Below are 22546 nucleotides of genomic sequence, written 5' to 3'. Positions count from 1 at the left end.
CATCCTCTGTCGTCCCCTTTTCCTCCTGCCTTCAATCTTTCCCAGCATCAGGGTCTTTTCAAATGAGTCAATTCTTTGCATCAGGTGGCCAAAGTATTGGAGTTTCACCTTCAACATCTGTCCGTCCAGTGAATATTCAGGACTGATTTCCTTTAGGATAGACTGGTTGGATCTCACTGCAGTGGAGTTTCACCTTCAACATCTGTCCGTCCAGTGAATATTCAGGACTGATTTCCTTTAGGATAGACTGGTTGGATCTCACTGCAGTCCAAGGGACTCTGAAGAGTCTTCTCCAAAACCATAATTCAAAAGCATCAATTCTTCGGTGCTCAGTTTTCTTTACAGTCCAACTCTCAAATCTGTACATGACTACCGGAAAAACCATAGCCTTGACTAGACGAACCTTTGTTGGCAAAGTAATGTCTCTGCTTTTTAATATGACATCTAAGTTGGTCATAACTTTTCTTCCAAGGAGAAAGTGTCTTTTTATTTCATGGCTGCAGTCACCATCTGCAGTGCTTTTGTAGTCCAAAAATATAAAGTCTGTCACTGTTTCCACTGTTTCTCCATCTATTTCCCATGAAGTGATGGAACCGGATGCCATGATCTTAGTTTTCTGATTGTTGAGCTTTAAGCCAACTTTTTCACTCTCCACTTTCACTTTCATCAGGAGGCTTTTTAGTTTCTCTTCACTTTCTGCCATAAGGGTGGTGTCATCTGCATTTCTGAGGTTATTGATATTTCTCCCAGCAATCTTGATTCCAGCTTGTGCTTCTTCCAGCCCAGCATTTCTCATGATGTACTCTGCATAGAAGTTAAATAAATGGTTGACAATATACAGCCTTGACATACTCCTTTTCCGATTCAGAACCAGTCTGTTGTTCCATGTCCAGTTCTAACTGGTGCTTCCTGACCTGCATACAAATTTCTCAAGAGGCAGGTCAGGTAGTCTGGTATTCCCATATCTTTCAGAATTTTCCACAGTTTATTGTGATCCACACAGTCAAAGGCTTTGGCATAGTCAATAAAGCAGAAATAGATGTTTTTCTGGAATTCTCTTGCTTTTTCAATGATCCAGAGGATGTTGGCAATTTGATCTCTTGTTCCTCTGCCTTTTCTAAAACCAGCTTGAACATCTGGAAGTTCACCGTTTACATATTGCTGAAGCCTGGCTTGGAGAATTTTGAGCATTACTTTACCAGCGTGTGAGATGAGCAATTGTGCGGTAGTTTGAGCATTCTTTGGCATTGCCTTTCTTTGGGATTGGAATGAAAACTGACCTTTTCCAGTCCTGTGGCCACTGCTGAGGTTTCCAAATTTGCTGGCATATTGAGTGCAGCACTTTCACAGCATCATCTTTCAGGATTTGAAACAGCTCAACTGGGATTCTATCACTTCCGCTAGCTTTGTCCGTAGTGATGCTTTCTAAGGTCCACTTGACTTCACATTCCAGGATGTCTGGCTCTAGGTGAGTGATCACACTATCGTGATTATCTTGGTTGTGAATATCTTTTTTGTACAGTTCTTCTGTGTATTCTTGCCACCTCTTCTTAATATCTTCTGCTTCTGTTAGTTCCATACCATTTCTGTCCTATATGGAGCCCATCTTTGCATGAAATGTTCCCTTGGTATCTCTAATTTTCTTGAAGAGATTTCTAGTCTTTCCCATTCTGTTGTTTTCCTCTGTTTCTTTGCATTGATCGCTGAGGAAGGCTTTCTTATCTCTCCTTACTATTCTTTGAAACTCTGTATTCAGATGCTTATATCTTTCCTTTTCTCCTTTGCTTTTCGCTTCTCGTCTTTTCACAGCTATTTGTAAGGCCTCCTCAGACAGCTATTTTGCTTTTTTGCATTTTTCCATGGGGATGTCTTGATCCTTGTCTACTGTACAATGTCACAAACCTCTGTCCATAGTTCATCAGGCACTCTATCAGATCTTCATTGCTGCTGCTGCTGCTGCTAAGTCGCTTCAGTCGTGTCCGACTCTGTGCGACCCCACAGACGGCAGCCCACCAGGCCCCGCCATCCCTGGGATTCTCCAGGCAAGAACACTGGAGTGGGTTGCCATTTCCTCCTTCATTACTACATTGCAAATAAAATTTTAGCCTTTCCTTTTTTTGGAATTGGTTCTGTAGATTTAATTTGTCTGGCCATTGCCCGATTAGGGCTACTTTTCAACTTAACTAGCCTTAAGAACCCTATGAATATTCCTTTGAATGAAACAAAATATTAATTTTATAACTTCGTGGAAAGGTGTCACAGCACCTGTGGTTGACTGTCAGATTTGAAAATGATCCAATAGTGATATAATAAATAGGAAGAAACAGTTTTAAAAATTATATTCTATTTATCTACCACCCTTCCCACAACAAACTGTTATTTTACATTGAATAAGAAAAGAGAAAGGAAACTGACAGTTTTGATTGCTTACAGTTTATCAGGTGTTATTTAATATGTACAATCTTACTTTATAACCAAGGAAGCTGAGTCAGGGATTTCAGTATCTTATTCAAGGTCATACATCCAATTAATGCTCTTAAGTAAACTTGCTATCTATTCTCTTTCAAAAACAAGAATTCCAGTTAGTTAAAAAATAAAGTTTATTTAAAATTTTGAATAATTATATAAGTACAATAATTATACAAGTATACATTTGGTAAAATGTAAAAAGTACAAGTACTCTGATAAGTGTAACTAGCTTTTTCTCATTTTATTCTTGTGAAATACAATCCTTCTTATGTCCATCAGAGAACTAAAGGATTGAACGTTTTGAACTTCCTTCAAATATTCGCCAGCTGGCATGTTTTCTTAGCAAAACATTTTCTGATTTGACCGCAAACTCTCTCAATCAGTTGTTACTGGTTTGAATAATAGAATATGCTGTCATGATGGGCACCTGATCGTGAAAACTGATATTTGAAGTGCATTTTTATTTGGATTTAAAATGTTTTTATAATCCCAGTATAAACACTGTTAATGTAGTCAAAACCTTTTCTCACAAGATTAAGAACTTGTATAGTTTCCTTTAGTTATAGTCATTAGGATAGGACTTCCCAGGTGGTGCAGTGGTAAAGATTCCGCCTGCCAATGCAGGAGACACAAAAGACGTGGGTTCAGTCCCTGGGTTGTGAAGATTCCCTGGAGTTGGAAATGGCAACCTACTTCAGCATTCTTGCCTGGAGAATTCCATGGACAGAGGAGCCTGGCAGGCTACAGTCCATGGGGTTGCAAAGAGTCGGACATGACTGAGGACAGCACAGAGTCATTAGGATGAAATCTGTACATTTATATTAGGCAAAATCTTTATTTATTTTTAATATGAAGGTTGTTATTCCAAAATAGTTGTTAGGAATTTTTGAGATATAACAGTTTAGTTTTGAAACTCTAAATGATTGAATTAATTCAACTAACTAATTAATTAATTATATTAGTTAGTTTAACTTAAATACCATTTGGAAACTCTTTGGTGTGTAAGTAATCTTTGTGGGATTGGGAAGTAAAGTATACAGTTTTGATGCAATGCTGAGAAATTACAAATCTGTCTTACATCTGGGTCATAGTTCCAGTGTTTGAGAGTTAATGATTTTTTTTTTTTGATTGTGCATTGAACTAATTTCATGAAATATAATTAATTTTAAGAATTTTTATATAATGGATCCTTACTTTAAAGACAATAAAGATAATTTTCTTAGTTGCTGCCATATGGATAAATAAAAAGTTACTTATTGTAAGGCAGTTTGGGCACCTTGTCTTAAATTTGGATATTAGTTAGAAAATATGGCTACTTTTTATAAAAGATACAGAGATTTGAAAGAATCAGATATGTAGAAAATAACATATTATTTGGCTTCCTTTTATTTCTTTCTATTAATCTTCATTGGCTAAAGATGATGTTACAATTTAGTTCCAATGAATGGTATTTAATGTTCCAATGAATGTTCCAATGAATGGTATTAGTTCCAATGAATGGTATTTAAATACCCACCCATTTTTAAATGCTATTAATGGAAAGATATTGGTGTTAGCAAAAAAATGCTAACATATTAAACTTAGCTGTGGAAGAGGGCAGCAAAATATATTTCTCAAAACCACATACAGATACTTAAAAATATTTGTTATTCATACTGCATTGGAAAGCAGTAGTTAGATTTTTTTTTTTTTTTTAACTAAATTAGGTCTAGCGTGTTTTGGAGGACATCATTGTTAATATCTGGGATACTTAAGTGGAACAGAGTACAGTCAGTTAAAAAAAATCTTCAACATGTCCACTGAGATAATTTATCATGAAGATATTGAAGAAGAGGAAAAAAAGAACAATTTTGCCTAATTAGTAACATCTGACAACTTAGAGAAAGAAACCTGAACGGTTGCTTTTTAGCATTTGTTTGTGATAGTTACGTGTGATGATAAGCGGGGAAGGTTTAAAATTCTTCACTGACCCTAAATTTTAGCAGATATTTTAGCTTCCTTGGAAATAGTAATAAAACATAATTTTTAAAAATTTAAGTTTTGTGATCATGCTTTAAGACTGACATTTGGGATAATGTAGTATGTAGGAATCCAGTGTGGCACTGAAGTTTTAAATAAGAGACCAAACATACCTTAGCAAAAAGAACTAAAAGGAATTAATGTTTCCTTAATCAATAGCACTTAAGTACAGCTCAGTATTCACCCATCCTCCCCCAATTTTGGTAGAAGAAATTTAGTAAAGTTAAGGAAATAAGATGACTATGTTTGTTAAGGCTTTCCTTTGTGGCTTTGATGTGAAAGAATCTGCCTGCATTGCAGGAGACCTGGGTTTGATCCCTGGGTGGGGAAGATCCCCTGGAGAAGGGAATGGCAACCCACTCCAGTATTCCTGGCTGGGAAATTCCATGAACAGAGGAACCTAACGGGCTACAAACCATGGAGTTTCAAAAGACTGGACACGATTAAGCAAATAACGCTTTCACTTTCTTTCATATTTGTTGTTTATCAAGTGCAAACTTTTTATAGTTGATAGTATTTTTTTTAATTTTATTATTATTATTTACTTTATATCATCAAAATCTTTTTCTTTTATATCAGGTATTAATATTATTCTTTAGTTCAGCTTGGATGTTCTTTTAAAATCTGGTGGAATTCAATGTAGAGTTTTTTATGACAAAATTCAATTTGTAACATTCAGAAAACAAAGATCTGGTCCCATCACTTCATGGCAAATACATGGAGAAACAGTGGGAATGGTGGCAGACTTTATTTTTGGGGCTCCAAAATCACTGCAGATAGTGACTGCAGCCATGAAATAAAAAGATGCTACTCCTTGGAAGAAAAGTTATAACCAACGTAGACAGCATATTAAAAAGCAGAGACATTACTTTGCCAACAAAGGTCAAGGCTTTGGTTTTTCCAGTAGTCATGTATGGATGTGAGAGTTGGACTATAAAGAAAGCTGAGCACTGAAGAATTCATGCTTTTGAACTGTGGTGTTGGAGAAGACTCTTGAGAGTCCCTTGGACTGCAAGGAGATCCAACCAGTCCATTCTAAAGGAGATCAGTCCTAGATGTACATTGGAAGGACTGATGTTGAAGCTGAAACTCCAGTACCTTGGCCTCCTGATGCGAAGAACTGATTCATTTGAAAAGACCCTGATGCTGGGAATGATTGAAGGCGAGAGGAAAAGGGGATGACAGAGGATGAGATGGTTGGATGGCATCACCGACTCAATGGACATGAGTTTGAGTAAACTCAGGGAGTTGGTGGTGGACAGGGAGGCCTGGCATGCTGCAGTCCTTGGGGTCGCAAAAGGTCGGATATGACTGAGGAACTGAATTGAACTGATCTTAATTGTAAGTTAATGAGTAACTAGCATCCAACTTAATCATTTTATTTTTGGTAATTTTTAATTTTTATTCTCTTTCAGCATAGTGGAGAGTTTACAGTCTCTCTCAGTGATATCATATTGACCTGGAAATACTTTCTACATGAGAAATTAAACTTACCAGTTGAAAATATAAAAGTGATTGACCATTATGAGGACATCAGGAAGATTTATGATGATTTCTTAAAGAATAGTAACATGTTAGATCTGATTGATGTTTATAAAAAATGTAGTGATTTGACTTCTAATTGTGAAAATTATGCGAACATATCTCCTGTAAGTATTTTTTAAATAATTCTGTCTTGGTTGAATTAAAATTTGACTAGATTTATTTTTATTTTAAGTGATGGTATTAGCATTTATAGTAACTTGATAATGCTTTTGCTTCCTGGATCATGTTAAGAATGGAAAATTTAGCTACCTGAAAGTCATTACTTGAGGGAAATATTTTGGTGGTAAATTTTGTTGAACTTGTGTTATTAATATTTTGTTAAATTATAAGAACAGCTACTTATTAGATTAAAACATTGTTAGTAAATCGATACCAAATGTGTGATTTCTTTTTGAATAATGTCGAGGATTGCTTTTGTGTTTTACTTTCTTGGTTTAGGGTGCATCTGTTCATTTGGCATATATAGTATAAATAATTGCTATGACTATGGATTAATAGTTTTTTACTAAGGTGGAGTATGATTTAATGAGAATGTTCAGTATGATACTCTCTGCATGAGGTAATATTCTATTCCTTTTTTGAAGACATTCATTGCCTTATTTTTTTATAGAGTATGAATTTTAAAGTTAATGTAGTATCATCCTTCATAGCTTGGTTGATATACTATTCTAGAATATATTTGAATATATCTAGTATGTTTTAACATATTAAAAAGATATTTCTTTATCTTAATATTTACCAAGTGCCACTAAAGTAGTAATTAAACAGTGGTAATAAAAAAAAATTAATTGTAGCCATAATTAGAAGAAAATGTTTACTGGAATTTCTAACATAATATTTTACAAATATTTCTTTTCAATAACTTGGCAGTAATATTTGGCTTCTTAGAATAGAAACCTCCACAATAACAGTTGTTTAAGATAATGGAAGTTTGTTTCCTTCTTTTGTAAAAGATGTCTAAAGGTTAAGTAAGCATCTAGGACGTGTGTGATTGGTTCATGGTTATCGGATACCTAGGAGTTTTCTGTCATTCTGTCCTCTTTCCCATCTTAGTTCTTCACTTCTCCTCTCAAGATCACTTGTGGTTCAAGATCACTTGTGGTTCAAGGTAGTTGTTGGAGCTCCAGATGTTGTATCAGCATTTCTTGCAGCAGAAAGTGGTAAGGGAGGACAGTCTCTTTTCCTTTTAAGTGGTGTACCTCTTTGGCTTGCATCTCACTAACCAAAGCTTAGTCACATGGCCACACCAAGATGCTAGCCAGGATGGAGAATATAGTTTTTATTCTGTGTAGTAACATGCCAGAAACAAAAGGAAAGCTCAGATACTAAGGAAGAAGGGGAGAATGGATACTGGCATGTGGTTTGTTGTCCTTGCCTCATGGGGCCATCATGAGAATCCTTGCCCATTTTTAACTTTCTCAAAATACATTTACGTACATGCATACCCTGGCATACACACCCCCACCATACTAAGGATACTTGTGAATGAAGATAGTTTTTTTTATAATTCCCCTCTAGTTATATTTTATTTGCTTACTTTTAGAGATGATTTTTAACTATTTTTCACAAAGTTAATTTAGAGAGACTAATGAAACACAAGTTTTAGATTGTAGGAATAACAAACAAGAATTTCTGAAAAGCCAGTGAGAGTATTATCTGCCTGAGGTCTTTGTTTTCATTTTATCCTTTGCCTCTAAGTTCTCTAACAAGTTTCTTCATTTAAGTGGATTAACTAATAGTGTGAGATATATAAGGTTCTGCATTTGAAGATGTTCTGCCTCCAAATATCAGTATGTCTCCTCTGCAGAACATCAGGAAAGAAGTGGGAACTGCTGAGATAGTAATATGTGAAGTAGAACATTTTCTGTGTTTAAATCTTAGAAGACTAACAACTTGGTTGATACTTACACTACTCAAAGGAAACTTTCAGTGAGGAAAAAATGAGCAGGAAAATATCCTTAGATTGATTTAAAAAAAATGCTAAATATCTTAATATAAAGTATCTTTAAAGATACATATAAAGTTCTAAAGATTTCTGAAAGATCCTGAAATTTCATGATCCTGATAAGTGTTCTTTGTTTTTGATTTATTGTAGCCTAAATAAGGTAAGAATTATAAGGTGTTAAGATAAAGATAATGCAGGAAAGTTCTGGGAACATAATTTGAATGATGCCCCTCTCCCTTTTATTTCCTACTTTTATAATTCCTCTCCTGAGGGATATGGATGCAGGGCCCCATGGGCATATAGGAGCATAAAGTGAAGTTGCTGAGTTGTGTCCGACTCTTTGCGGCCCCATGGACTGTAGCCTACCACGCTTCTCTGACCATGGGATTTTCCAGACAAGAGTACCGGAGTGGGTTGCCATTTCCTTCTCCAGGGGATCTTTCCAACCCAGGGGTTGATCCCAGGTCTTCCGCACTGCAGGCAGATGCTTTACCCTCTGAGCTACTAAGGAAGCCCCGTCTAGGAGCATAGAAATCTTTATTCTAACTGAACTCTAGGGAGAACTGGAACAGCGATTGCTTTCATAAGCTGAGCAATTATCTGGAGGACAAAATCAGAGACCTAGGCTGAGGAGCAAATATGGTGAATCTTGAGAAGAGCTTGGTGGTGGTGGTGGTGGTGGTGGTTTAGGCACTAAGTCATGTCCAACTCTTACGACGCCATGGACTGTAGCCCTCCATGGAGGCTCCTCTGTCCATGGGATTTCCCAGGTAAGAATGCTGGAGTGGGATGCCATTTCCTTCTCCAGGGGATCTTCCCAACCCAGGAATTGAACCCCCGTCTCTTGCATTGCAGGCGCACTCCTTCACTGCAGGCAGACTCCTGCACTATAGGCGGATTCTTTGCCAACTGAGCTACGAGAAAAGTCCTGAGAAGAGCTTAGTAGTCCTTAGAGATCTCGGGAACATCAATACATGCCTTCTATGAGTGTGCCAGGGTTGCCAGACTCTCAGGAAGCCATTAAGTAGCCCAACAGATTGTTTTACTGTTGGTGAGGCTTGAGAGACCACAAGAAGACTTTCTTAGCCTAAGCAGGTGACTGGCAGCCTGTTTATTTCTCTACAGTCAGCTGAGCCTCGAACTAGTGAAAAAAAGCTCTTTGGGATTCAGTTGACTGTTTAGGTATATTAAATGATGACAGTTCTATGAATAATGGAAGTTGAAATGATCTCTACTCGTTATGGGGGCTTCCCAGGTGATGCTAGTGATCAAGAACCTGCCTGCCAATGCAGGAGATGCAGATTTGATCCCTGGGTCAGGAAGATCCCTGGAGGAGGGCATGGTAACCCACTCCGGTATTCTTGCCAGGAGAATCCCATGGACAGAGGAGCCTAGCAGGCTACAGTCCATGGAGTTGCACAGAGTCAGACACAACTGAAGTGACTTAGCACACATGTACTACTCCTTATGGAGCAGCAGTGGAATTCTCAGCTGATTGTAGTAATATTGTGTAATTCTTGCAGAGTCGCCTATTGGATTTTCTGTCTGGCAGAGAGTATGCAGTAGATGATGAGACTGATTTTTCTGAACCAGTATCACCAATGAGTAAACACAACCAGGAAAATGAAAAGGTATGGATAAACTGAGTAAATGAAAGCTGGATATGATCCTCTTCAAATCATTATGAATTTGATTGTACATTACAGTTATTTTTTTTTTGTTACTTTTTACAAGTTTTTAATTTGTTGAGTAAAAATATATTTGCAAAGAGTAGTACATTAGAGACTGGCAAGAGCATGATATCAATAATAATCAGTTTATTGTTTTGTACCATGGTAACAGGCACTGTGCAAAATAGGTATCTCTCTAAGTATCAGAAAAGTAGTTAAAGATACAGGTTGCCAGAGTTCTTTGAATTTTTGTATTTGGTATACTTCCCAGGTAGCATTTTAAGTGGTTGATTCTTAGGAGGATATGTACAATTGAAAAATCTGTTCTCTACTCTTTGCAGCAGAACAACTGATGTATCATGAGTTCTGATAACAGGATTTGTTGTGCAAACAAACCATAGAAAAGTAATACAGGCTTGGTCTAATGTAATTTGCCTTCAGTTGAACAGTATGCTAGATTCCTAATTACAGTAGTAATCCCCACCCCCCCCTTTTTTTTTTAAACTGCTCCTCGAAGCTTTTGAAATCTTAGTTCTCAGACCAGGGATTGAACCCTGGCCCTCAGCAGTGAAAGTACGGAGTCTTAACCACTGGACTACCAGGATATTTTCCAGATTGCAGTTTTAAAAATATATTTTATCACTATGGGATTCCCTGGTAGCTCAGATAGTAAAAAATTTTGGTAATGTGGGAGACCTGGGTTCGATCCCTGGTTTGGGAAGTTACTCTGAAGAAGGGAATGGCAACCCACTCCAGTATTCTTGCCTGGAGAATCCTATGGACAGAGGAGCCTGGTGGGCTACAGTCCATGTGGTCACTAAGAGTCAGACATGACTGAGTGACTAACCCTCAGGTAAATACCTGTATGCCTACTTTTTAAACTGAATAATGTACTTTATGTTCTTCCCAGGTGGCTCAGTGGTAACGAATCCGCCTGCCAAGCAGGAGATGTGAGTTTGATCCCTGGAATGGGGAGTATCCCCTGGAGGAGGAAATGGCAACCCACTCCAGTATTCTTGCCGGGGAAATCCCGTGGACAGAGGAGCCTGGTGGGCTACAGTCCATGTGGTTGCAAAAGAGTTGAACACAACATGGTGACTAAACAATAGCAACAGTGCGGTGTATATCTGCATCTAGTATTTCTTCTGTCCTATTTGAAAGTTAAATTGCTGACATTATGATGCTTAAGCCCTAAAATTTTTCAGCATATTATTTCCTGAAAATGAGGGCAGAACTACAATACCATTATCATATACAAGAAAACTGAGGTAGTCCCTAATATCATCCATTTACTAAACTTCCAATTCAAATTTTTCCACTTGTCCCCATAATGAGTTTTATGTCTTTTTAGATTCTTAGCATTCCCTTCTTTTTTTTTTTTTTCCTTGTTATTTTTCTGTTGAGTTCCTACAGGTATTATTTAACGTGTTCCTCTATTTCCAATAAACTGGAAGCACCTAACTGCTTGCTTAGATCGAGCTTTAACATTTCCTAATAAATACTTCATAACCATTGCTGAGTATTTCATTTTGTATCATACCAGGAGACTTCCCTGATGGTTCAAAATTATTTACCTGCCAATGCAGAAGACCCGGGTTTGATCCCTGATTTGGGACGATCCCCTGGAGAAGGGAATGGCAACCCACTCCAGTATTCTTGCCTGGAGAATTCCATAGACAGTGGAGCCTGGTGGATTCCAGTCCATGGGGTCTCAAAGAGTCTGACACAACTAAGCTACCAATAAGCCTGGTGGGCTACAGTCCACGGGGTCGCAAAGAGTCGGACACGACGGAGCAACTTCACTTTGCTTTAGGTACATCCTTGGCAGTCCAGTGGTTAGATTTCTGCTTCCACTGCAGGGGGCATGAGAGTCAATCCCTGGTCTCACAGGTGAGCTAGGATCTCACATGCCAAGTGGCAAAGCATTGTTCCTTCCCCACCCCCACCCCCCAAAAAAAGAAAAGATTTAAATGTCACTTCAAGATGACAGTTGAAGAGAGTCAAAAGGCTGTGTATCATTAACATACTTGCTTTATTTTTTATTCTCTTTTTAAATTGAAAATGTGGTATGTTAAAATGATTTTTTAAAAGATGAACACTGAAAACTTGATCTCCTTCCCACCCTAGGTGTCCAGTCACCTTCCACAAAGACAGTCCCTTAATAGTATTTTATGGATCTTTCCAGAAGTGCCATTTACTCTTTTAAGAAAAAATTTAAAAATAAGGGCATAACAAACTCAAGTTGTCCTGAATTTGTGAGGTCTTTCCAATATAAAGATGTAGTTTTTCTTTTGCTGTCAAAAAAGATCTAGTGATAGTCTGACACTGTAAATGTCCTGTTTCCCAATTACGTTTCACCACATGGTTTTGAGCGTGCATTGATAATCCTGGTATGAATCAGTTATTATTTTAGAATTTGCAGAATGGTTAGTTTCCAAGTCTGTCATGTCTTTGCACGAATTTGCTGTCATTTCTCAGTGAAGAAGAGCTTTATCTCATTAACTGGGATGAAGTACAATTCCCTAAAAATGGCAGGATCACTATTTAATTCTTTCCTTTTAATTACCAGTTTAGGAGTTAGTGTAATAGTTACTTATAGGAAGCAAATAGATTTTTTTCTATTTTCTTTCTCTTTTTATGTGTGTTTATATTACTATGTACTTACAAATTTTTATTTATTCAGAATTTTAAAATCAATTAGTCATTAATCTTTGGTGCTAAAATGTAGGGGTCCACTTCAATTTGGGCCCTCTTAGACTTTTGAGCACTTCCTTCTTTTCTGGTACAAGAAAATATCCAAGCCCACCTTTGATTGCTTCCTGCTTAGGCATAGTTTCTTTTAGTGATTGTAACTGTTTTCTCTTGCTTGCTTGTTTTTTCGTCCTACCTTGACAAGATGCTTACCAAATTGCCTCATCTTTTCTTGTGATACTTAAGGAGTACTTTCCCCCTCGAGATGGTAGATCACTTATAGATCTTTTTGATCTATCTTAAAGACCTTAGGGAGGAAGCAATAATTGTTATTGTGCCTTTTACTTAAGAGGATAATTATACATGTAAAATGACCTAAATGACCAGCAGTGAGGTCCTGCCTGTTCTAATGGAAAATCCTATTAAGGAGCCTCTTAAAAAATTGTATTTTATGTGGAAAATGGGTAGATTATAAGAATGTACAGCTTTATCCCAGTTTATTTCTCTATTTACTAGATGAATTTATGGAAGGGATATAATAGGTCTTTGTTAGAAGAAACAAAAAGAAATTATAAAAGTGATTAAGAGAGCTCAAATAATGGGGTTTATGCCAGTTGCATATAAGAATCCAGCATAACTCAAAGACCCTAATATTTGTAGCTTCAAATTCTGGGAGTGAATTATATAAAGTTATCACCACTAAACTTATTTTACAATAAAAAATTATCCTAAAGGGATAACCATGAAAAAGGATTTTATTAACAGCCTACAGGAGAACTGGAACGAACTTTTTGTGAACTTGGTACATAGAAACTGAAGGCCTTCATTGTAAGCCTTTAGTTTTTTATTTAAAAAAAGGGAACCCTCTTACACTGTTGGTGAGAATGCAAACTAGTACAGCCACTATGGAGAACAGTGTGGAGATTTCTTAAAAAACTGGAAATAGAACTGCCATACGACCCAGCAATCCCACTGCTGGGCATACACACCAAGGAAACCAGAATTGAAAGAGACATGTGTACTCCAGTGTTCATTGCAGCACTGTTTACAATAGCCAGGACATGGAAGCAACCTAGATGTCCATCAGCAGACGAATGGATAAGAAAGCTGTGGTACATATACACAATGGAATATCACTCAGCTATTAAAAAGAATGCATTTGAATCAGTTCTAACGAGGTGGATGAAACTGGAGCCTATTATACAAAGTGAAGTAAGTCAAAGAAAAACACCAATACAGTATATTAATGCATATATATGGAATTTAGAAAGATGGTAACGATGAGCCTATATGCAAGACAGCAAAAGAGACACAGATGTAAAGAACAGACTTTTGGGCTCTGTGGGAGAAGGCAAAGAGAATAGCATTGAGAGAATGGCATTGAAACATGTATATTACCATATGTGAAATAGATTGCCAGTCCAGGTTCTATGCATGAGACAGGGCGCTTAGGGCTTGTGCACTGGGATTACCCAGAGGAATTGGATGGGGAGGGAGGTGGGAGGGGGGTTCAGGATGGGGAACACATGTACACCCATGGCTGATTCATGTCAATGTATGGCAAAAACCACTACAATATTGTAAAGTAATTAGCCTCCAATTAAAAAAAAAACAACAAAAAAACAACAACAATGGTAGTTTCTTAGTGTTAATCGTCTACTTTTATCTTTTGCCTTCTTGGATTATATTTTCTGAGAGATTTTTATCCACCAGTTAGCTGATGAATTCAATTTTATGAGGACTATTAAAGTAACAGCCATCCTCTCAACCATTTTTCTGTTACTTGCAGAATTCTAATTTTTCTTTTGCAGAGTATTTTTGGAGGGCAATATATTTCTATTAAAATTCCAAAATAAGTTTTTGGGCTGTATTCTTGCAAAGATATATTTTGATCACCAAGTGTGCCTACTAATGCCACACCAGTTTCTCAAGTAGATGAATGGAATGAGTTGGAGAAACACTGTTTTTGTTTCCTTATTTTGCTTCATTTTCTTCCCCCTGAAGTATTAAACATTGCTTTAGAAATTCTGTAGTAATGAAGGGAAAAATAGAATAAAGGCCACAAAAGAAAATAATCAGTTAAATAAAAAATTCTACAAGTATATTAGTTCTAGTCCAATTTTTTTGTTCATTAAATGTAAGAATTTATGTATTGACAAAGAAATAAAAAAATACTTGTATAAATTTTAATCTCAACTTAGAAAAACTGACTTTCTTTAAATTAAGATTGAGTATATATGCATTTCAATAATAGTTAAGGGATAGGAAAAGAAACTTGAAGTTCTCAGAAAGTTTAAATAAAATTGTTCAACTTCTAAACAAACATTGCAAGTATTTTGTGGTATGGATAGAATCAGTTTATTAAACAAATAAATGGAACAGTATCTTTATTTTTGGTATCTTTGTAAAAGCTTCAATCTTGTGGATTTTTTCAATTTAGGCCCTTGCTTCTGGATATCATAACTGTATTTATGTGGAATGCTTTTCCAGAGAGCCACTTTAAAACCCACTTGCAAATACAAGAGCAGGGAAACCATAACTGCCATGTTATCTGACCATAATGATAGGGATCGATTTCCAATTGTAGCCATGAGTTAAAAGAAACACTCTGTGAGGACTCCAAGATGTTTTTGCCTGATGTTTTTCTAACATCACAAAAGGACAGAATTTTCTAACCCTAAAGAAAATCTCCTATAGCTGGAGATGTGGGAGTTTAAGCCCTGGTTTTATACCCAGTGAGGATCACACATATACCTATTGGTAAACTCTCATTGTTTTTGGACAGGAGAAGCAAAGTGAAACAGATTGCATGAAATTAAATGTAGAAAGAGTAAAAAAGTTTCTGATTACAATGTCTCTTTTCTCTGCTTTGATTTTTGGGAATTTGTGTCACCCTTGCTGTGTGTTTTAGACAGACTGTTGCACTGTGAGGTTAAAATGGAAACTTGTATTATAAATTCACATGATGTATTATGATTTACTGTGAAAGTAGAGATAAAAGGACTTTTGAAATAAAGCAGAAAACTATGTTATACCTTTTATTAAAATAAAATTTTAGAATAGATCTTAAAGATGATTTTAATTTAGTTGTACCTCAGTACTTTTCTTTGTAAGCCAATGTAATAAAGAATATGTGAGCACTAATTTGATCCCAGATAAGGGCTTCTCAGGTGATGCTAGTGGTAAAGAACCCACCTGCCAATGCAGGAGACATAAGAGACATGGGTTTGATCCCTGGGTCTGGAAGATCCCTCAAAGGAGTGCATGGCAAACCACTCCAATATTCTTGCCTGGAGAATCCCATGGACAGAGAAGCCTGGTGAGCTATGGTGCATTGGGTCGCAAAGAGTCAGACACACCTGAAGTGACTTAGCACACAAGTTTTTATTATTAATTTCAATTTTGAAATAATCTAAAAGGGCCAGCTACATGTATTAGTTTTTCCTTCATTTACCATTGAATAAAAGCAGATTGAGAACCTATTAATAAAAATGGATTAATTACCTGCTATAATGCCAGTCATTCTTTTAGGCCCTGAGGATACATCATTTGCTCTCATGGAACCCATAAAGTAGTAGAAAGACTTAAGAAAACAAAGTATTAGAAAGTATTGATACTTACGTAGAGAATTATAATTGACTGATATGCAGAGGTATAACAGGTAATAAGAAGGAGAATATGTGAATTGCTACTTTATACTGGAAAAGCGGAGATCCTCTCTGCAAAGGTAACATTTAATATCTTTAATACTTAAGAAAAATAATTTCATAGAGTTAATATTCAAACTGTTTGTTTTAATCAGATTTGCTTAAATTATATTTTGAGTCCATATTTAAGGTAACCTTTTCCTGTCCATTGAGATTTTTTTAATTGACCTTGACTGCCTCCCATGTTTCAAGAATTTTTTTTTTCCCATAAAACTTAAGTAATCCCAAAGCATGTTATCTTTAAAACTGCTTTTAGTATGTATATGAACTTGAAGCTTCCTTAATAATTGTCTAAGAAACTTTCTATTGATTTGTGAGTTTTTATTTCTACCTTTTAACTCTCTTATGCTTCTTAATGAGATTAGACAGAATATGAAGAAATTTTAATTTTAATAAGGAAAATATTTTCTTAGAGTTTACAGATGATAAATTATTGGATCTTTAGCTAAGTTATCAGTCACTGCATAGTTTATGAATTTCATAAGTTTTGAACATAAGTTGAGGTTAGCCTTTCTGAGTCCATTTTCCTAAGATAATAGCCAAGGGGAGGATTTCAAGTGAAGATTCTGAGAGAAACATCTAAGAATTTAAAAAAAGAAAATAAAAACTGGATTCCAGAGCAGGGTGAAAGTAGTTGAAAGGGTGAAAATAAGATGGGAGCACATACAGGTAATTTAATTTTGATGAAATCCAATTTATCAATTTTTTTTCATATTATGGATTGTACCTTTGGTGTCATATGTAATAACTCTTCCTAATTCAAATTCATGAAGATATTGTCCTGTTTTCTTCTGGTACATTTAGGTCTGTGGTCTACTTTGAGTTAATTTTTATAAAAGATGTGAGGTATAGGTGAGGTTCATTTGTTTTATATGTAGATGATCAATTGCCGCCACTCTCTGAGTTGGGTGTCTTCCTGGACTGTTCTGTTTCATTTATCTGAGTGTCTGTCTCTTTGTAAATACTGTGTTATCTTTTTTTTTTTTAACAATTTTTATTTACTTATTAAAAAGATATTTATCATCTCAAGGTTGAGAAGGCTTCTTAAGACCCAGAAAACAAAAAAGATTAGGGAAAAGATTAATGAATTTAATCATTACAAAGCATAAATTTCTTGACCTGTTCTGTTAACAGTAGTAAAAAGTAAGCAACAGACTGAGAGATGATCTTTGCTGGGGTATAAAAAGAACTACTGTTAATAATAAGAAAGCAAACAAATTACACAATAGAAAGTTATGCAAAAGAAAGAGCAGTCAATTAATATGAAAAAAAAATAAAGATGGCCACCACAATTTTAAAAAGATGCTTAGTCTTCCTGGTAATGAGAGGAAATAGGTAAAAATTTTAGTTTATAACACTAAGCATTGGCCAGGGTATAGGAAAATGGGAACTCTCCTACACTATAGGTGAGGGTATAAGTAGGTACAAGTGAACAACACTTGGCAGTATGTATTAAAATAAAAAAAGTAGTACAGTAAAAACACTCAACATGTATACTGGGAGATCAGTATTAGAATATACATGCAGCAATGTTTATAATAAAAATTTGGAGGAATCTAAATGATCCTCATTAGGGGAATGACTAAATTGTAATGTTTTTATATTAGAATGCTTATATTAGTGTTTATATGAAGACAGGTTAAGTCCATCTTTATAGGCCTGAAAATTTCCTGATGCTCATTAAGTAATATTTTTTCCTTTTTTTCACAGAAGGTGGAATTAAATTGTAACATATTAGCAATTTATAATAAGATTTGTGTGTTTTCCAAGAATATATATACTCCTGTGAGAAGTCTTTTCATTAAAACATATTTTCCAGTCTATTTAAAGTATCTGTTAAAAAATAAGAGGGGGAGCACCCCTTAGTGCCTCAAGGAAATAGGAAAGTTAAGACTGAGTATCACTTGGGTTCCAAAGTTTCTGCCATGGGAAGGAAATCAATACTATGCCATCTTGACTACTGTAATTGTAATTTTTAAGATCATGTCTCAGCATATTTAATATGTTGTTTCTATTTCTTCTGGCTTACTTAATTTTTGATGATGTGTTAACCTTATCTTGCATATGTAATGTGTCATTTTGCTCTGGCTGCTCTTAAGATTTTTCATCTTTGGATGTCAGAGTTCAATTGTAAGTTACAGGAGTGAGTTTCTTTGTGTTTTCCTGCTTGAGTAGCTTCTTAGATCAATAAATTGATGTTTTCCATCAAATCTGGGATGCTTTTGTCTATAATTTCAGCAAATATATTTTCTGTCTCTTTCACTCCTCTACAGAGATTTCAATTACAGATACGTTGATTATTTCTTCTTTTTTTTTCTTCTCTTTTGTTTTTCAGATTTGGTTATTTCTATTGATATATCTGTATGTTTGCATAGTTTCTTTTACTTTCTCCAAATTGCTGTTGAGCACACCTGGCAAATATTGTGTTTCGGTTACTGTACTTTTTATCTCTAGAATTTTCTTCCGTTATAGTGTCCACTTTTCTGTTGTCATTTCCTCTAAGTCACCAATAACATACTTTGCTTTAATTCACTGAACACATTTTATTTTAGTTCTTTGACTATAGCAGTTTCTTTGATCTTCTGTCAGCTAAATTCTAATACGTAGGTCCACTTGGTGACATTTTCTATTGACTGCTTTTTATCCTGAAAAGGAGTCACACTTTCCTTTTTCTTTGACTGTCTAGTAATTTTTGGATGAAACCAAGACATAGGTAATATTTTATAGAAACTCTAGTTTTTTCTTGTGTTCTACTGCAGAACATTGGTTTTTTGTTCTGGTATGCAGGTGACTTGCCTGGATTCCAACTTGATATTTTGTCTCCTTGGTGGCGTGCAGCTTTTTGGATAACTCTCTTATGATTTCCCTTTACTGTGTGTGTTTCTTTTTGTTTTTTTTTTTAGCTTGGCTTTTATAACCCTTCCCTCTGCCTGCCAAATTTGGCCGTTAGCCAAGTATTTGGGAATGATATGGAGCTTATTCTTTCCATGGATTCCTTTTTCCTAGGGATTTTCCTGAATTTTCCAGTTGTTCTGACAGGTTTTGGCTTTGTATATTTAATATTTCAAGCCTGTCCAGCTTCAGCTCTCTGTCACTTAAGCTATACACAGTTGTGGAGTGCACTTGGTTTAAGAAACCTTCAGACCCATAGCTCCAGTTCTTTATAACTCAATCTTTCTAGCATATATTTCTTTCTGATTGCTGTCTATTTTAGATGGAGCCTGTGAAATCTTCCCTATGCTTGCATAGTTTCGCTGTCAGCTAGGGATTTTGGCTATTTATAATCTCAGTTGTTTCCAGAATTTCCTATTTTAAATTTCTAGCTGTTTTCCCAGCCCTGAATTCTAATCTCTGGCACCTTTAGTCACGTCTGTTTTCCACAGCCATAGTCATGAAACTTGGGCCAGTAAACCTCAAACTTAATTCATACCCTTCTTATTGCAATTCTTTTAAAACCAAATGTTTCTCCAGCTTCTATTTTTTGAATACTTCCCAGTATCTTTTAGTAGTATTTAAAATTTTTAATTTAGTATTTAATGTTTGTTACTTAAGGGGTTCACATGATCAGTCACTATTACTGGAAATCACAATTCCCCTATTATTGAATAACCACAAACTTGAAATTCTTACCCTATTTGTTGCAGTTCTTCTAAAATTAAGTTCTTCTCCAGCTTGTGTCTGCTCTTGGATGCTGTCCATGTCTTTACATAGTTAGGTTTTAAAAAATTTACCTAATATTTTGTAGTTGTTACCTGTGGGAATTCATATTATTAATTCTGTAGTAGTAGAAGTTGCAAGGCCTTGAAAAGCTATGATTAGCTAATTTGAACAAAAAAGATCTTTGAATGCCCTGGTTTATCATTTGACTGTGAAGGATTATTCATATATGAAAGAACTGATGAACATATCAAGTTCTCCCAAATATTATTTTTATCTTGTGCTTTAACAGTCTATAGTTCTGTGTTTTAGGGTAGTTAATGCCAACAACAGCTACTTGCTGTTATTTGCTAACATTTGGTTGAATCTCTTTTAATACTCAGTTGGTTTCTTGGTATTATGAAAGTCAGTATCTTGTAATTCTTAAAAAATTGAGCAATTTAACTTCAGCCCTTATATCTTGCCCTGTAAAGAGGCATGGGTATAGGACCAAATAGTGCCCATAGGCCCGTCCCTTATGCTTCAGGGGACTTCATTATTGGTTATTATTTAGTGGCAAATGTATGTAGGGGAATGAGATCAGGTCTCATCAGAAATGCAGCTGTACCTTTTATATCATTTCTAAGATGACATTTTCCAGCAATTATGATAGTTGTTATTTACAGATTTTCATTGATGGCAAGTTAGTTTCATGAGCAAGGATATGTTCTTTGTTCAAACCAAATTTTTGGTTTATATGGCAATTCTCATTTCCCAAAGAGCTGAGTAAGCATTTGTCATTAAATGATCATAAGTATTTTACTGCATATTAAAAAGATTATTTGTGAATTTAGAAATCTTCAATAAAGGAAATATTTTATTGTACAGGTACAGTTACTAGCAAAGAAAATTATCTACTCATATTTAAACCTGCTAGTGAATTCGAAGAATGACTTGGCTCTGGCTCATATTCTCAATATTCCTGATAGAGGACTTGGAAGAGAAGCCTTCACTGATTTGAAACATGCTGCTCGAGAGAAACAGATGTCTATCTTTTTGGTATGGACATGTTATATTTTCAAGATTTTTTAGAGATTCTGAACTGTGGATCCATGTACCTTAATGTAGAATTCTTGTAACTATGATATAACAACTTTTAAATTGTGAATATGTGTTCTACCTCATGTATTTGAAAGTCTTTGGTATTTTTTTCCTTACTATATCCTTCAAAGTTAATAAGGGAATATTTTATAAAGCAGTGTTTGCCTACATGTGTTCTGTAGAATGCTAGTGCAGTTAAATTTTCCTGAAATAAATAATTTCCAGAGGCAGAATTTCCTATTCAGTGTTCTTTGAATAAATATTTCCAAGGGCAAAAAGTTGGAAATCATGTATACCCTTTTTGGATATACAGAACACATGAGTTTATATCAAAAGCTCTGAGAAGTCCTGCCATAAGGAACTCAGCTTAAGTTAACCTTGCTATTTAATTTGTTGTTTCCTAAATAATTTAACTATGGAACTTTTCTCAGATTATTTAAATTTCAGAGATTTTTCTTTTTCTTTCTTTGGATATACTTTGGAAAATGCAGCTTTAGAACATTTTGTTTTTGATGGAGATGGCCTAATGTATAACCATCAAGCATGTATTTTTTATCATAGTAAAAGCAAGGCCTTTTGAACTACACATGGTCAAATAATCCTAAAATGTGAAAGCTAGATGGGGCTTAGTAATTATCTCATCTAAATCTTTATTTTACAAATAAAGAAGCTAAGATTTAGAAGAGTGGAATTAATTGTCCAACCTTGAATAACTCAACACGGTTGGCACTGAAAAATCCCTTTGTTCCATATAACAATTCCAGTAGCCAGTAGTTAATCTGTTGAAGAATATATTTATTCTTTATAGAATATCACTGTCTAATGCTTTATAGACAGTGATATACTTCCTTTTCTTTTTTTGCTGCTGCTGCACTGTAAAACTCCCAGACCAGGGACTGAACCTGTCCCTTCTGCAGTGGAAGTGTGGAGTCCTACCACTGAACCACAGGGAATTCTCAACAGTGATACACTCTTGGGAACATATTCTTATGCCCTTAATTTGTCCCTAACTCGACTCTTCAGTCTCAGTTTCTGTCTGTATGTTGCCATCACTCTGGCTGGCACAGCTTCTGCATGACACCTGTTTTTTTTTTTTATTTGCTTCTGAATGAAAATGTAGCATGAATCATAAAAAAATGAGTCACCTTACCTATATACATAGAAATATGTAAATGTGCCTAGGTTCATAAAATAAGATGTAGTTTTACTAAATCATTAAACATAACCATCTGTTTTAATTCATAGGTGGCCACATCGTTTATTAGAACCATAGAGCTTGGAGGGAAAGGATATGCACCATCACCATGTGATCCTTTAAGGGCACATATAAAAGGATTGTCTAATTTTATTAATTTCATTGACAAATTAGATGAAATTCTTGGAGAAGTCTCAAATCCAAGGTATGACAAATATGTGTTATTAGTCTGTCTTTAAAGCTTCACAGAATCAAGTGGATAGAAAAATAGGAGCTATTGAGATGATCAAACATCAAACCAAACTAGGAATGAGAAACAAAATGTCCAGATAAGGAGGATGGCAGAATTTAGGAAGGAGGGATAAATTAGGAGTTTGGGATTAGCAGATACAAACTATTGGATACTATATACAAAACAGGTAAACCACAAGGTCCTATTGTTTAGTACAGGGAACTATATATCCTGTGATAAACTGTTGGAAAAGAATATGAAAAAGAATATGTATATGTGTAACTGAATCCCTTTACTATACATCAGAAATGAATACATATAAATCAACTGTACTTC

General features: G+C 35.4%; 1 protein-coding gene across 3 annotated transcripts in view; it reads left to right on the top strand.

Annotated features, from left to right (window-relative positions):
* LOC102391658 (PARP1 binding protein) overlaps nucleotides 1-22546 on the top strand; it is a 67865-nt gene that overhangs the window by 5551 nt on the left and 39768 nt on the right. For all 3 annotated transcript variants that reach the window (XM_006058806.4, XM_006058805.4, XM_044941429.2), the window contains 4 exons: nucleotides 5904-6137; nucleotides 9502-9609; nucleotides 20571-20741; nucleotides 22029-22183. In XM_006058806.4, coding sequence (XP_006058868.1) covers nucleotides 5904-6137; nucleotides 9502-9609; nucleotides 20571-20741; nucleotides 22029-22183 — 668 coding nt within the window. The remainder of the gene's footprint in view (nucleotides 1-5903; nucleotides 6138-9501; nucleotides 9610-20570; nucleotides 20742-22028; nucleotides 22184-22546) is intronic.

The sequence above is a fragment of the Bubalus bubalis genome, chromosome 4 (assembly GCF_019923935.1).
Source record: "Bubalus bubalis isolate 160015118507 breed Murrah chromosome 4, NDDB_SH_1, whole genome shotgun sequence".
Taxonomy (NCBI): Eukaryota; Metazoa; Chordata; class Mammalia; order Artiodactyla; family Bovidae; genus Bubalus; species Bubalus bubalis.
This window is presented reverse-complemented; position numbering and strand designations above follow the sequence as displayed.